The 17,516-nt window shown below is 37.7% G+C and overlaps 1 protein-coding gene across 1 annotated transcript in view; it reads left to right on the forward strand.

Annotated features, from left to right (window-relative positions):
- DISC1 (DISC1 scaffold protein) overlaps nt 1-17,516 on the forward strand; it is a 201,882-nt gene that overhangs the window by 144,879 nt on the left and 39,487 nt on the right. Inside the window, exon 10 of the mRNA XM_062573048.1 lies at nt 14,718-14,778. Coding sequence (XP_062429032.1) covers nt 14,718-14,778 — 61 coding nt within the window. The remainder of the gene's footprint in view (nt 1-14,717; nt 14,779-17,516) is intronic.

The raw sequence follows: 17,516 nt of genomic DNA on the forward strand, positions 1-17,516 counted from the left end.
TATCTCACAACTTTTTAGAAAGTCAGTATTTAATTGCTACTACTGAAATACATTTTCTTAGGGAATGCTTCACCTTTGGATGTCTCCTTTCTCTTTGGGTAATTTATTCATAAAAATGTTGAAAACCGAAATAATACGTAATTAAGAATAATAGTAACACCATTACCTTATTAGAGAAGCAATAGTAGACTGGCAGTCTCATGAGAAACAGAGAGAAAGCAAAGAGAAGCTCTTTTGCCCTCTGTGCTTGTCTTGGTCCTCAGTGGCTGCGTCTTGTAAAGTCTGACACAAGTTCCTGCACCTTTGTGCGTCTGTAGTAAATGTCACATGGAAAGTTCTAGTGGATGTTTCCACTATGCAGAATAACAGACTCTGTTTATTTTTACAGAATAAAATATTGAGTGGTTTCTCTAACTCTTTAATGGATATAGAGCTAGATGAAAGAAGTATTAGCCGTCAAGAATCTGATGAAAAAGAGCAGGAAATTGAAACGAACAGCTGTAATTGAAATAAAAAAATAACTCATGAGTTGATCTGAGGAAATCTGGAAAATTCAGATTCAGCTGAATGGTCCTTTAAAGGCAGAATTTTCATCACAGATTCTGTTGAATTTTGAGGTAATATTTTGCTTCTCTGCCTCTGCAAGTTCATTTTTGCTTGTAATCTAATCCTTCTAATCTACGCCTTCCTGTGCTGCTGAATAGGCAGATGTAATAAGCAATCTATTGATTTGTGAAACTCTACCTAATTTCAGAAGCACTTATTATACTACATAAGTTTTCCTTTCTTGCTTATCTGTTTTTTGCTGTTGAGTTTTATGTGATAGTAGGCATCATATGGTGATTACTTTCTGATAACTGCCTATTTTTTGTTTTCTGACAATATATTCATTTTCTTCCAGTTTAGCTGTAATTTCTGATCTCTCTTTAGTTACGGTCCTCCATATAAAGTATCTTTTGCCAAGCTGAGTATTCACAAATCCATGCCCACTATCTATAATTCACCAAAAGCCTGTTTTCTGTTTCATACGTCAGTTTGCACTGCTGTGAGGTGGAATCTATTATGTATTTATGTGCTGTTCTTTCCCCCAAAGCTGGTGGAGTATCTCATGCAGACAAATCCCTTTATTTTTACCGCTTCATCCACCAGGAAGTTCCAGCTATTTAGCTGGTCATGTTCATGCAACCAGAAGCATTTCACAAAGGTACCTGATTCAAACAACCATTTTTTTTTCTGGTTTCTCTTTTTTTACACCTTTCTACCCCACTGGTTCTGCATATATCACAGTTACTTCTTCCAGGGCTTGTCCGAAGTGTTAGTGAGTTCTGCCACTATAGATATATTAGGCAGTTGTCAAATGTTGTGTGCATGTTACAAAGGAAGGAATTACAAATATTAGTAGTGAAATCCTACTCTGCTCACAGCTGTGTCCATCTCTTATGTTGTGGACTATGAAACCTATCTGTTGAGTATTTTCTTTTGCGTAATCTCAAATCTTGTATTTTTGTTTTTTAAGATTATATAATTTTTCAGGGCAGTTACTTTGAGTCTATTTCCATAGAGAATTAATGATGTATTATGGGCTAGCATGTATAGAATAAGCTATCTATAAGGCCGTGATCTAGCTAAAATTTCAAAAGCTATCCACAAAACTACCCAAGAAATCTTTGGACCATCTTTGGCTGAGTTCAGGTATAGCCCATGTAATGTGTTGACTTGATGTCCTGGTAAAACTGACTTGAGTTGATCAGAGAGTTTATGCTGATTGACTGAACAGGCCAATTAATAGTATTCTTTGCCCCTTTCTTTTCCTTTCCTTGAATGTGTGTGTGTGTGTGTGTGTGTATGTATACTCATTGGTGTGCTCTTTGCCCAAAAGTAAGTGATCCTACAGTACATAGCATACGCATTCCTGGGAATACCCTGCCCTAATTTTTTGCAGGCCTCCTTCCACCCTTATTGAACTGTCAGTTTTTTGATCTATGTCTATGGGCTTGGCTGTGCTAATTTTATCTCAGTGGTAGAAACTGCATAACTTTTTCTATGTTAATTGTATTTTCATTCCATGAATATCCTCTGTGCTAAGCTCTCAGATTATCCAAATTTTCCTGCACCTGTTTTTTTAATTTGGATGGGGAAGAAAGTGTTTCCATGGAGTCCTGTAGATTTCCACTTCTCCTGAAAGTTAATTTTCCTCCTGCTTTGTGACAGGCCAGTACTGCTTATCAGCAGTCAGAGTTAGTGGCATCAGGCCACTCTGTGGGAGCTGAGATATTCTGGCTTCTCTCAGAGGGAAAAGCAGACTTCTCCTGGAGGCTGTTAGCTCAAGAAAGGAGAGGATTTCCTAGAACTTTAATCATACCCTTTATGTTTTCACCCAAACTAATGTGCTTTACAGCTGTGCTAATTGACCTGATACTCTGGTTTCAGATTTGTGGTAGTAACCCTCGGAGCAAATTTACACAATGTGCTTTGAACTGAACTTGGTAATGCAAATATAATGTCCTATTAACAAACTATGAATGGTTCCTACTGGGATTTGTACGATGATTCTGAGCTCATTACTGTCATTCAATATTGTGGATGAGTAGAGGAAAATAATTAAACAAAATAGTACTTTAAATCCCCAAAGGAATGTAAAATCAACAAAGTTGAAAACTCAGAAGTCTTAACTTGCGTTTAATATATAAAAGCTGTGGAAAGGGAGGTAAAACATGAGTATGTGTTACACACTCAGCATAGCTGCCCAACCTAATTGGATGGAAAAATTGATACCCAATGAATCAGTTATTTTCCCCAAATGGTTCTGTATTTCTCTGAATCTAAGGCTTATAATGTTACATAGAAAATGGTGTAAGAAGTATTTTCTTCTAATCCCCCTTTAAATATAAGTCATCTTACAAAAGTGTGGCTTGGGGATTTAGCTGTGTGACTTCTACTGATATTACTGGAAGTTTCACGGCTAAAATGCACAAACGCAGCTTTGAAAATTCCTCTTGCCATCTAACGCTGTGGCAGCATTGCTGTGTAAGCACTTCTTATTTCTACAATTTGCCTAGGTGTGAGCAACAAAATCTATGGAAGACCTTAAAGGTCAGCTTAACTGCTGTGTATTCCTTGAGTTAACTTAACATAGAGGCTGATACAAGTCCACTTCTATTAAACTCTAAGCACTCTGGCAACCTTTAAAATGCAATTTTTTTTTTAAAAAAAAGAGCAATCCAGTCTAATTATTTAATTGACATATCACAGTCAATCAGCCAACCAACGAAGCAACCAGGTATCTCAATGGCAAAAGCGTTGTGCAGGCCAGTGCTCTGTAGCACTTTACTCAACTCAAACTTGAACTGAGTGCTCTCCAAAGGGGGCTGTAATGTGCTCATCAGCTGCAGACCAACTCAGACCAAAGGCCAGTAGAGTTCCACTTGAGCTCATTTCTTCCAGCGATCACTTTTCAACCAGCTCATCGTTATGACTTTGTTCCTGCTTAAGGCCATTCACTTCCCTTTCTGATACTGCTAAAATCTCTTCCTGAGCAGACTGCCTCTCCTGTACTGTTAACAGCCCAATAACTAGACCAGATACCTGAGCAGGAAACTCAAGACTCTTCGTGTTCAGGCTGTGGGACTGGTGCAAAACTTCATTCGCTGGGCCTCACAGTGCAAGACCTGGTGTGGTCTAGCTGGTAGCCTGGGACACTTCTGTCTACCTCACCATCTTTTCCATGAAATAGATTATGAGAAATAGATGTATGTTGTCTGAAAAGCAGATTATTTTGCCCTGAGAGTGGCCAGCTCAGAAGTAGGAGTTATTGCTGCTCTCACACCTTAGTGAGAAAAGTGAGAGAGGAAAATTCAAATCTTTCTTTTGTACGCTTTGGTGCAGTCTCAGACTTCTGCCATTGCTGCCACTGTGGGTTTTGGGATGTCCTGAAATTTAGTCCTTGAACTTACCAGGGTTGGACCTCTAGTTCATCTTTTTAAAACTTAAGATATTAAAACTTTCCAGGTGGTTTTGGAAAACAAATTGAGTCATGAAGATTAAATCAACCAAGCATCTGAATATATACCTCAAGAACATTTAGTATTAGAACATGTTAATTAAACTACTGTAGAAGGAGTCTACATCAGCTGTTGGGAAGTTGTTTCAAAATCACCAGAATGACCAGTAAGGTGTCCACAAATTACCAGCTTGGGAGTCCTTATTAGACTCTATTGGAAGTTTTCACACCTCACAGGAACTCACACACTGCAAGTTTGGTAAGAAGAGCATAACCAAAAGTAAAAGTCCCTGTGGTAATGAATGATCTACAGCTTAAGTGGAAGAGGAAAGCTGACAGGAAGTGGAAAAGTGGAATTTGAAAGTCAGATGGTGAAAGAAAATAGAAGAATAGAAGAGGAAAATGAAAGAGAGAGAGGCTTCATAGACTTAGGAGCTGCAGAGGGAGACAGCTAGGGTGTAGGGTTTTGTAATATGGCAAACAAAATGTATTAAAAAGAAAATCATAGTGAAAATTCAGGAAAAGGGCCAACTACACCAGAAATGGGTATTTTCAGTGCAAAAAGCAAAACAGGAAACCACTGCAGTAAGCATTATGCTGCTTAGAAAAATGCATCCAATCTTCCTACTTATATAGAAATGCTGAGACACCATGTGAAAGACAAGGTCTTTAATTCTCTTCTTTTAGAGACATTTCTCATACAGAGGTTTAACTCAAATAAGAGATTTTTCTATTGGTGCAGAAACTGCCTGCTTCAATCTAAAAGAGATGTTGAACTGGGCTGCTTTATTTAACATCTTTCTAAGCAAAGTATGAATTAAGTATCTTTTTTCTTTTTGGCATAGTGGTTACCAGCCAGTTCAAATATTTTATAGTTTATCCTGATGAAGGGAAAGGGTAGATTTATCTTTGGCTCTAGTGACAGGAAAGGATATAAAACAAACAAACAAACAAAAAAAAAAACCAACGAAATACTTTACAGAATAACACAGGAGGAAATTACATGGTAATCTGCAGTGCAGCAAGTTTTATCCTCCACTGGAATGACATTAGGATCCTTTGTTTATTGTGCAGTTGAAAATGATATGTACAACTCATTTATAAAATGTACTTATGAGAAATCCCTTCATTGGAACCACCTTAACTTAATGATATTAAAACTATCTCTTTCAAGAGCTCAAGTGTATTACAGTTTTGCACTGGGAAGTTAATAACAAATCTAATAATGATCTTATACCCTAAGCATTATTTTTAAGTCAGCAAATTAAATTAGTGGTCCTGTCTTGAAAGCAGTTCAGAAAATGTCTGCCCACTTAACAGTGTGCACTCTTATCTGTGACTCTGTCTTTTTAGGTGCTCAGAATTAATATGGGCACTTGGTACACATATTCTTGTAGCTACATCTGTTTTGCTCAGCTTCTGTAATTTTCTCAATTGCATTTTGTAAATCACTATTCCAGCTTTAAATATTAGTAGCCGAGATGCTTTTTAGGCATGACTGCGTGTTCATGGTCAAATGCAATAGGTTTACATTAATATGTCAAGTATAGCTGAATAGTAACTGATGAGCTTCATGAAACTCATGAGCAGTTCTGTGCAGGTTGCATACAACCGGAATAAGGAGGTCAGGACGAAGGTTATTAGGGATTAAGAAAAGCGATATACTCGGACTGTCTGCTCTAGTCCTTGCCCTTGGAATGAGAGCGGAACAGGCTCCGCTCAGCCTTTGTGCTGGGCTGCTTCACGTTTTTTCATGTTTAGGAGCCCTGTAATTGGGTTGCAGGAAACATGCCTACTATAACCAGCAGTGGCCAAGTGGTTTGTAAAGAATTTCTGAAAACTGCAGGGCATCAGGCTATGTGGGACAAACTTTCCCCTTCTCTATATCACTGCTGATTGTCAGCTATTTTTAAAAAACAGAAATTGCTGCTTTTCCATGGGTATTCTGTATTCTCTAGAGCTGTTTGAGATCCTTGGAAAGAATAGCAGTACAAAAATGCAAGTTAGTGCTATTTGCAGTTATCTTTTGTAAGTAAGTGTTGACGTAGGAAGTCACTGCTTTATTTGATGTCATTTCAAGGTTGTTAAAAATAGCTTGCAATGCTGAATATTCCTTTTTGTCATAGCTATTGCAATTTGTATTACTTCTAATGTTCGTTATATACCTTTGAGCTCCACTGTTCTTTTCTTTAAATTAATCTGAAGAACTTATGTCTTAGTAGCCATTCATTCTACTACCATGAAGATAAGTGTTTATTGTTTTTCTTTGTCAGTTTTAGCATTGGCCTTTTTAACACACTTTTTTTGTCTTGTCACTTTTCAGAGCTCTTATGTTTTTGCCTATCTCTCCTTTTCATCTCTTTCAGTAGCAGCATGGCAGCATTTGGGAGAAAATTCCACCTGTTTGTTTTTGGCTGTGCTGCATTTTTGTTCCGTAAAGTCTTATGCACAAACGTTTTCTGCATCAAATAATTGTATTTGCTGCAATACAAAACATATTTTATACTCTGTATAAAATAAAATATACAGTCTATACTTTGTATAGACTGTATGACCTGACTAGCCAATGTGTTGAACTGATACGTAGTTAGCAGGAGAAAAGACAACCAGCAATATTAAGACTACCAGGAGGTTCTGTGGAGCCCTTTTGTTTGGGAAAAATTTCTGGAGGGGTTGAAATGATTTAAAGAAATCTTTTGACTATGTTTCTTTTGTGATTTCAATTTAAAAGCCGAAGCGGGTTACTCGTTCAGTATCATTTTTGGTTGCAGTTCATGGTCTAAATCATTAAGCATAATACTGAGTGTTTAAGTAAACGTTTAAGTTAAGTATATAGTACTGAGTGTTTGAATTGTTGTGTCTTTTCATAATGTAGGTATTAGGTGTTCTCAGTTATTGTCTTGGAGCTTAGCTTCTGAATATAGCCTAATTTTTTCTTGTTGTTTGTCTTGAATACTTACATAAACAGTTAATACTGGGCATTTTTGTTTTATCTAACAGTGTTAAAATAAATCTTGCTTTCAGGAAAAAAAAATCGTGGCAATATGAGTAGCAAGTTTTAATTCTTTTGGTGCCTGTGCACATGTTGAGTCTGTTTGTCTTGTTACTTTGGGTAATGGTTTCCAGATGAACTCTTGTGACTGCTGACGATCCACAGAGGCCGAAGTGGACACATGGCTCTCCTTGATACCCAGCCTCTGCTTTGCAAGGAGAAATGAGAGAAAAGAAAGAGGTTTTTACAAGTTATTACAGGGAGACTGAACAGATGGTCAGCAAAGGAATGAAGTAGCTTACGTACAGGCAGAGAGAAAAATCAGGTAGTGGAAAGCAAGAGAAAATGTAGGTAGATGGTGTTCTTCCCCACTTCATTTCTCTGCCATTGCTCAGGGGATAATGGAAGGGAAGATGAAAAGAAATTCCCCCCATGTTTTCTGGGGAAGGACAAGACACTTTTAATGTTAGGGTACATTGATAAATGCTTGTACAATGTTCTAAGTAAACAGTGGCCTGAGTGGCTGCACAGAAACCAGCAAAGCAGTTAGGAGGGTCCCACCCATGTGATGGGAAGGGAGAGTAAAACTCAAGCCTCACGTTATGTGTAGGAAAATTTGAAAGCCTCAGTCACTCCAGAATATTCCTCAGAGTCCATCTCCGGCCGAATTCCAAAAGAAGTGCTGTGTAGTCACACTGAAGCTAAAGAATATGCACTATCCCCTGTCTTAACTCATTTGAAATAATTTAAAACCTGTCTGTAATAAAGAGAACCTTTCTGGCTTATTTATATTAGAAATACAAAGCAGCAAATTTGGATTTGGAGTTGAGCTCAAGTTTCCCAAAACTGAGAAGGTTGCCATCCGGTGCTAAACACATGGAGAGACCTGAATGTTTTTTCCCAGATCTGCATTAAATCAAAAGACCTCTTTGGTGTATCCTGAATGGGACACCTCTAGTTTTTGAGTCAGGTGTGGAAAAAGTAACCAAACACGTGATAAGCCTGTGATTCACAGACTCACAGGATGGTTTAGGTTGGAAGGGACGTCTGGAAATCATCTAGTCCAACCCCCCTGCTCAAGCAGGGTCACCTAGAGCACGTTGCACAGGATCACATCCAGGCAGATTTTGAACATCTCCGAGAAGGAGACTCCATAACATCTCTGGACAACCTGGTCCAGTGCTCTGTCATTCTCAGGCTGCTCCCAGGTCTGTGGCTGGACAGGTGGGTGGCTTTCTACTAATTGCTTTATAACCCTGTGCTTTGATCTCCCTCCAAATGCTTTATATAGCCTCTCTAAAATATCAAGGAAAGTCTGTTGTCATGCAACTTGAGTGTTGTGGTTGCTGTTGTCCCAATATTTCATGTACAGTCCCTTTAATTTAGAAGCAGTACACTTGTCTTAATACTGAATAATAAAACAATTTTTAAAATCTGAGCTGACTTTTTTAAAGACAGATTTTTTACTGAAAGTGTTTAGAAAAGAACTTTGCCTTTTCTCCCCTGCTGTCTCTCACATGTAGCACAGGAAGAGCTACCACGTGTCTGGCTTGCTTGGAAATCTGAAAGACGCTTAAAATCCATATGATGCTATGGTAATTCTCTTCAATTTAGGCAATTTACTGAACCTGAAGGGTCACCTGTCTCTTTGGATGAAAAGTACCACATACAATGCAGAACGTTCAGAAGGTAATTTCTGGGAATGTCAGTTTTTCAAATGTACCTTTTTATGCAGAGTGGTTTTTTTTTCCTCCCCTCTGCAAACATTTTGTGCTGTGTCTGGAAAGGTAGATAGATGAGTTGGTAAAGGCAGAGCTGCTAGCAACTCTTTGTAAGATCTAGTTTTCAGTTTTTTATTTCTTTGTCAAACTTTTGTTTATGCTGAAATTTTCTGTATCTTTTCTCTGCTTTAACATCTAACCTGAGGGCAAGACCTGGCCCTGCTGTTGAAATCAGTAATTTCTGTACCCACATATGTCTCGCTGTAATCTTTCACATCAAAGTCAAAGTAACACTTGATTCATTGTGGGTGTTAGTGTCAGCTCAAAATTCATTAAGTTGCAGCAAAGCTTGCAAATTAAGGCAGCTGAATATAAGGTGGGAGCTGAGGGGGCAAAGAAACAAGCAAATGGAGATCCTTTCCCGAAAAATCAAAGAGATCATTCATTACCTGCTTCTGCTCTGCGCAAAACTGCCACCTCTTCACCTGAGCTGGTACATGGTACATTCTGCTAATGAGAGAAGGCTGGTTGTCTTTGGTACTGCAGTGTCCACTGACTTCCAGCATGACCAGAGATTGGACTGTACTTTTCTTCCTGTTTAGGAAGTCCCCACATGTTTGAGGAAAAGGTAACAGTAGACCTCAACTGTATCTCCAACTCCAGAAGGAGTTAAGGAAGATGAGTTGTGCATTCTGTACTTTTCCCCTTTTCCTGTTTCCTGTTTCAGTGCAGCATAAGTGAGAAAATGATGTGCTGTCTTGTGCTCTGCCAGTTTTGCATTTCTTTACGATAAAATCAACATTGCCAAATCACCCAGTCCCGCTTCATCAGTTGCTGCAGACTCTCTTCCATCCAAACGGATAAAGGCTACCTGGCAGCCCTGCAGAATTCACGTGATACAATCCCCGCAGAAGAAATGTGAAGCTTTAATATCACAGATGTTTGGTACCAATGTTCTTTTTACAGTTCAGCTTTCCATAGTCTTTTTATTCATGGAAGAGAACCAACTCATTAACAATCCTCCTCAAGTTTGGATTCCTCATATTTGATGACACCAATTTCTGCAGACTAAATCTGTGCTCTTTGATAATGACGCTTAAAGGATAAGTGGATTCCTTAGAAGAAAGTACAATCACTGGAAGAGACAGGTTGTAACTACTTCATTATTGAAAGTTAATCAGTGAACTAGAAAAGAATTTGGTTGATTGAGTTGACCTAGAATATCAACTTTTTTTTTTTTTGAATATTTACATACTTTCTTGAACCACCTATTTTCATCTCTTTAATCTTAACCTTTTCTCTCCTTTTTAATTGAGTTCTCCAGGAATAATGAACTGGAAAGAGGCAATTGTTCTTCACTCAGCTTGTTCTTAGGGTTTTTCCTTTGCTGTCAGGAAGATAAAAAATTCCATACTATTCTGTCATCCAAAATCTAGTTAATGTTACTGTGCTTTGATAAATTTCGTTGGCTTGTAGTTGAGCTGAGATGTCATCTCTGAAGTTTAACCGACTTTTCAAGTTAACCTTTAAATATATTGAAGCCTTTCCACAGTTTTTCAGACCATAACTTCACACATTTAATATAACACATCTACTACAGAAAAGATCAGATACTTTTAGCTAATAATGTGCTGCTTTCTTTTTATTTTAGCATTAGTAATCATTTGCACATTTAAAACCCAGAAATCTGTCAACCTTGTTTACACCTGGTTCTGCCCTCTGTGGTTAACCCATGTAAGTCCATCCATGTCCATGCAGCTGCAATTACTTTTATATCAATCGTAAAAAGATCTAAGTCTCACTCTAGTTCCTTAAGTCAGACAAAAATCTCATTGAAGTTAGTGGGAGTTTTGCTTTACTTAACTAATAAAGTACTTGAAAAGGAATGTAATGGTTGTGGAAAAGAGAGACTAGTTATATAGGCTAGAGGTTTATAGTATAAGCAGGTAATGACTGGCAATTCTCACGTGCAGAGTCTAGATCTGCTAGCAGCTGTTTCAGCTGCTCTACCCTTTCATTTTAGGCCATGGATCATTCTTTACTGTGCAAAATCAACATTTAACACCCCCCCCCCACACACACAGACAAACCCTTTTAGAATGAATAGCAAAATTTAACTTTAGACTTAGTATCTCTGGGATTCAAAGTATCATACTATTCACTTGTCTGATAGAGTACTATAGACCTGTGGACTATCACTTAAAATGGCTGTAATGTTGAGTGCCAGTTTTTTGAGGCCTCTAACTCTGTTTTGAGGGCTTATTCTTCAGGGGTGCCAAGTATCCACATCTAGAGCATCTACCTTTTCTGCCTGTAGATATTGGGTTCAAGGTGTCTCAAGTCAGATGCTCATCTTACAAAGTTTCCAGAAGAATTGGTCATAGAATGCAGAGCATATGGTGTGGTCTGAAGGTCTTTGAGAGCTCAGTTTGTGAGGGCTGAGACTGAAGGATAAAAATGGTGATACAGCTTCATGTTCATGCTCAAATAATAGTTGTAAGCAAAAGAAATACTGCTACACCCATGGGCTTCTTTCAGAGATATCATTTTAAAAGAACACCTCCTAGTTCAAGTATTGGAAGGTGTTTATGCTACTTTTAAAATGTCAGGTTTATGCTCTGTAACAACTAAAAAGGCCACCACAGAAGTGTACGGGTGGTGCAGCTCCATCTGACCAGGACTGATTGAAAGACTGGACTTTGTTTGGAGCAATAAAGAGGAAAAAGATCATATGATAGAATAAAAGAAATGTCAAATTACTTTTCTCCAATTACAATTTTACAGGAAGAGTCTATTTTTAACCTTAGCAAATACCCTGATATCTGGTCTTCCATGGGTATTTATACTTTTTTATTTTAATAACTCCCCTCAAGGCTAATATGAGCTAAGTATGTAAATCCTCAGAGAACTGGTGGAAAAATCAATCTCATTCTCTTAAATATAAAAATAAACCATTGGCATGTTTATGCAGAAGAAAATCTCATGAAATTATTATTATTTTCTGTCTGTCCTCTAGTACTTCTTTAGCTAGATTTGACGCATATGTAGCTTTCAGTCTACGTGTTCTTGCTTTGAAGTGATGGTGTATAGTTTCGTTAAATTAAGCAACAAATTAACAGATTTTTTGTTCTGTCTTCTGTTTCAAATAAATGATCTGAAAGGCTGAAAGTATTTGTGTACTTGTTGCAATACTACTTGCAATTTGTTACAAAGAAAGTAAGCTCCACAGAATTTTTAAGCAGGATTTTCCTTCAAGGAAAATCTCCAGGTCACAGCTCTTTCAATTACATGCACAAGAAGGCAAGGACAGAAAACTAGTCTGGGTAGCTTTCTCTTCTAGAAGCAAAGTTTGCATTTCTTTTAATTTAGTTAAAACATTTGGCAGGAGAGAGTACAGTTTAGTGATGTGAGGTGATTTCCAAATGAGTGTTAGCTTTTAAATGACCTACTTTTGACTAGTGGTGTATTCTTGTCCATTACTTTTTGTCATTGAATAGTGCTGATTTATTAAGCTATGGGCTTCAAGGGCATTGTAAAATTGCGTGTAGGGGCAGGACTGAGCTGTGAAAGTGAGAATTACTCTATCAGATCATACCCAATTAAAAAGTGACAAGCACAGCGGGAGAAATTGAAAGCAAGGTTTATCTTTCATGTAACATAAGAAGTCACTATATCAGTTAGAAACAAAGTGAGTGTGAAACAGATTCTCCACCTCTTCTCATCCCTCTCCAAAAATTAATAATATCTACTGACTTTATTACCAGAAAGAATAAGCCTGTGAGTTGTAACGGCTCGTGTTCAAGGATATTACAACAATGGCAGGAGAATGGAAAGTACTGCAGCTTTGTACCTTTAAGCAATCTGTTATCAAAGTGTGTGCTGAACCTCAGGTCAACACATTGCCAGTTGACAGAAAGGGAGTTTTGGAAAACTGATTTTAGTTTATATAACACTGTAGTATGTCATTAAAGGAAGACTTAGTCTTGCAAGCTCTCTGGAGTTCCACAGGAAGCATAGGAAATAAAAGAGCGAGAATAAAGACAGAAACTTTTGCTAAGCCTTGTAGTTGTTATAAAACTCTGCTACAGGGTAAAGAAACTTATTAGTCTCCAGTGCCATTGCAAAATCTGTATAACCTTTTGTGCAGTGTTCACCAGCACTCTTCTAATAGAGAGGTGGAAGAATGAATGTATAAATGAATGCAACTGTCTATGTACAATATAACCTTCCCTTAATCCTTCTGGCTCAAGATTAGCTGTTGAGTTGAAGAACTTGTTTTGATAGTGAATCTGAATTAAAAATGTCATGCACAAACTGTAGTGTTTTCCACAATATCATAGAATCATAAGGTTGGAAGGGACTTCTGGAGATCATCTAGTCCAACCCTTGGGATAGCCCCATACAGGGACTGAACCCATGACCATGGCATTAGCAGCACCATACTCTAGCCAACTGAGCTAAACCTGCCCCCAGTATCAGGGTGAATACTTTTTGTTTAGCTGATCTAACAACTATTTCTTACAACAAACAAACAAACAAAGTAGCCCTTTATCAACTTTGCAAGATGTGTCGGATGTTTGCTATTGGCATGCAAACTGCTTTAGAAAGCTCTATGACTATCGGGTGACCAGGTGAACACCACCTTCTGCAGAGAGTTGATGTTGACTCTGATGGTTGCTGGTAATGGTATTACCTGAGCAGCTTCAGTTAAGATTATATATATATATATATGTATGCTTCCTGCATATATATATACATATAAATTATATAATATATATGTAAAAAGTGTATAAAATACATATAAAGAATACACACCCCCACACATGTATAATGTATGTACTAAATGTATGTGGGAAGTCTGTGTATGCAACTTTAGAACAGCTGATCCAGTCAGTGCCAAGATTTCAGGTTAGGCTTTTGTATGTGAAGTTTTATATTTGGGGACAAGGCAGAAGGAAAAATAAAAGGGCAAAGTGAGGTACACATGGAATGTTTGATATGTGTTAGTTGTACCCAAGGCTTTATGTAAATATAATACTGTCTCAGGATCAAGGAATTGTGAGTGCTAATCATTAAAACCTCTCGACATACCAGTACCATTCCTCCCAAGTGGGCACATCTTTTGGGGTGGTTAAAATGTTTTCCCATTTAATGACTTATCTTTCACAAAAAGAAGAGAAATTATTATAGAGACCTTAGTAGAAGGAGATCAGTGGGTAGATTTACAGGGCATCGGATCCATGCAGCAGGCTTTGCCCACAGCAACAGCAATTCTCTGTAGAATGCATCTTCACTTAAACAATATATGGGATTGATGTGCAATGAGTTATTAAGCATGTAAAAAGGACTGATAAAGAATCCTACTGGACTTGGAGTAGGAAACTGAAGGATCATCTGAAACAACAGCTTTGTTATTTTGTGTTATGTTGAGTAGGTGGTGTATTAGATTTTCTTTTGAGTAAGGAAGTTGTAGAGACATAGATCTATCTTTACAAATACAGTTTAAAAAATTACTAAGATTCTTATGTGGTAACTTTTCCAGTTCCACACTGTTTCAGTACTATCAGAAGCAATCTGATCACTTTGGTGCTACAAATTTCTTAAAGCTTTAAAAGGCTCTTGTGCATGGACTGACAAATCAGACCTGCAACTTCTCCTGAAGGTAAAGGGGAGGACCTTGCTGTGCTTTTTTCGTCAAGAGGAAACTTCTACGAGCTGTGCCTTTGTTAGTCTCACCATTTTTTGGGGCAGAGCTTTGAGGTTAATTTACTGATACATTGATCAATAGATATATTGATGTAATACATACACAATTGACTTTCAAGAGAAAAAGTTGATAACCATACTATAATTTGAATACAATTCCATGCCTATTCTATAATAGAATAGAATTCTCTTTTTCAGGTGATACCCGTAAAGCTATGCATAAGAGGTTAGATGATTTTAAAGAAATTACAAACATGAACAATTATACCATTGTCTAACCTTGAATTTTATCTTGCAGTGACCAGTGTGAAAGAAAATGCAGTAAAATACATGGAGGTGCTGGAGGATAAACTGCATAGGTAAGGATGACATACTGTGGAAAGCTTTGAAAGCTTAGAAGTGTTTCTTAATGCAGCATTGGCCCGCATAAGAAAGTTAGAGAATGTGCTGGAACTTGAAATAATAGCAAAAATAGTTCGAGGTGAAAGGATTTGTTCTTTTTGTTACTATTATATTATGTGCTATTACTGTAACAAAAAAAATGTGTTATAGCATGAAAACCTATGCAAATTTGGAAATCCCATGGATATTATTGTTATGACCTCTGCTCACAAGCACGTTGCGGCTGCCTTGCAATGATCCCAGCAGTAGGTGCAGGTGAAGGAAAGGTGCAGGTTCCCCAGTGCGTGGTGCTGCTCAGGAGCTGCTGGGATGGCCAGAGAGCAGGGAGCGTGTGTGTTGTAGCTGTGCATTGCTCCACGTGTGCCTACTGAGTGGTCCTCCGTGGGGTGAGCTGTGGAACATCCAGAAATCCTGGAGTGCTAGGGATGCTGCAACTGGTTTAAAAAAAACAACAACAAAAACAACAAAAAGCCCTCCTCTATTCCCCATGAAGGGCAACAGAGCAGAGCCAAGGAATCCCTTACCGTAATTCTGGGCATCTTGAACAAGTAATGACCCTCTGTATAACAGTTCTGAAAATACGGCGTTTGAGGGGGATTGGCCATCAAATAAAAAGCAGAAGGCAACAATGTAGATATTTTGCAAACTTAATCCTATAGCAGAATACATATATTTTCATACATTTCTTTCTTGAACAAATGCTAGGATTTGTATTTACTCCTCTTGCTGTGTGCAGTGGGCTCGAGATCACACCGTAAGGTTTGGGCTGCTCCTGCAGAGGTTGTTACCAACCGCTGCACTGCTGTTGCAGTGGAACCTTCTATAAAGGGGGCTTGGGCTTGCAGAAGACTTATGCGGATTTGCACAGAAAATAAGATTTACGTTAGAAAAAGCTTTCATAGGCTGTCATTGAAGTTTGCATCTTGATAGGGTTAAACCACCCTATTAACACGACTCTTGTTTCTATTTCTGAGCAGGTATTGTTAACCATCTTGTTATTGCTGTTTTTCATTATGTATGTAGAGAGGGTTCTGGATTTTTAGATTTGAGTCCTGCCTACTCACCCTCCTTTAATAACTTTTGAACTCTGATTTCTGCTTAGCTGTGCAAGTTTCAAATTCATAAGTGTAAGACATGCCTTAAGGACTTGCTTTGGATTGCTTTTTTTGAAAAAAAGCCCATAATCTTTATTAAAAATTAAAAAAATAAGATACAGCAACATGCATTTGTGTTTCTAGGTTGTGTTGATTTAATTGACATATTAGGCTCCCAGAATGAAGTAAATTTCTCTTTTAACTGTTGAACACTTGGAGACTCTGAAGACTTTTTCTCTCTTCTGTACAGAATACATCAGATAGATTTGCAGTTGTGGTTTGTTAGTATTTATTTATGCCTTTTGATAAAATGTTTGGGTTGTCTACCTGGAATTTTCTTTTCTGCATCAACATTTTAATGTGTAACACACATTTGAGTGCCTTGATAGGTGGTGTTAGAGCTTGCAGCTGTTTTTTTCCCTCATCATGCAGTTTTTAGTACTTCTGAGAGAAATTTCCATGCTGAATGTCATGCTACTATTCATCCTGCTTCTGTGAAAAGTATCATTTCTGGGAATGAATTGAAAGTTAAACCCTCTCTTAGGCACTATTCCATATTTTAGAAGCAAGTGCAGTTAAAACATTTCTTTATAGACAGTAGTTAACCATTTCAAACTTTCCTCAGCAGATTTAAGAGCAGTCAGGGGTTATAATTCAGTTTGTTGCTCTTGTATGCAAGGTTACATTCCAAGATTAAAAGGCCGTACAGACCTTGACCTTTTTCGGACTGGGTTTTTGGTCTTGAAGCTTCTAGAAGCTTCAAGTTTTGTTGTTTAGAGGCTAGCGTTCTCCCTGCGTGTTCTGAGGACACAAAAACATGAAATCAAAGTTGTGTGTGTACGTGGCTGCAGCTGCACTGCTGCATGTAACGTGCACTTCGGGGCTTGCCATTAGACTTCTCTGTCCTTAATTGTCTACCTGGATATTCTGTCACGCCAAACTGTTGCAATATCGCCAAGCTTCTAAAATTTCCCTTCCTGCCCTTAAGAATTAAAAACAAAAACCCACAGTACTGGCGAAGCTCCCACAGACAGGGAAGGTTTACTCCTTCTAGTCCTCCTTAGTCCTTGAAATTTTTCTATATATACAAATAGCACAATTCTAAAAATAGCTTATTCCAAGTGATTAGAAGCTAAGAATTTCTTTTAATATCAATGGGAAGAGAAAGTCCAAATGTTTTCACTAGGAATTATATTCTAAGATACAGTACCTTTAAAGTCTTTTTATACTGATGTGAATTAAGAGGTTATAGATATGTTTTTAAAGATTCTTCAGACTTTAAATAATTAACTCTACCTGCTTCACTGCTTGTGTAATTACAAAAAAAGTAAGCAAAAGCCCATTTTTTTTCCTCTTTGAGAAGTACATTAGAGAGAAAGTTTTTCTGTTATTTGATTTTCATATAGATGCTCAATTTACTCCTTATGTATCATAAGCTAAAGGAAAAATCTGTAAGAAAAGTTTAGAGAACAAGTTTCAGGATTGCATGAAGAGAGAGGTAAAATTTACACTGACTCATGGATGCATCTTTATAGATGCCTTTTAAACCAATGGATGATCAAGTCTGTGCAACAAGAATTCAGATATATTTCTGGAGCTTT

Source organism: Rhea pennata, chromosome 3 (genome assembly GCF_028389875.1).
Source record: "Rhea pennata isolate bPtePen1 chromosome 3, bPtePen1.pri, whole genome shotgun sequence".
NCBI lineage: Eukaryota > Metazoa > Chordata > Aves > Rheiformes > Rheidae > Rhea > Rhea pennata.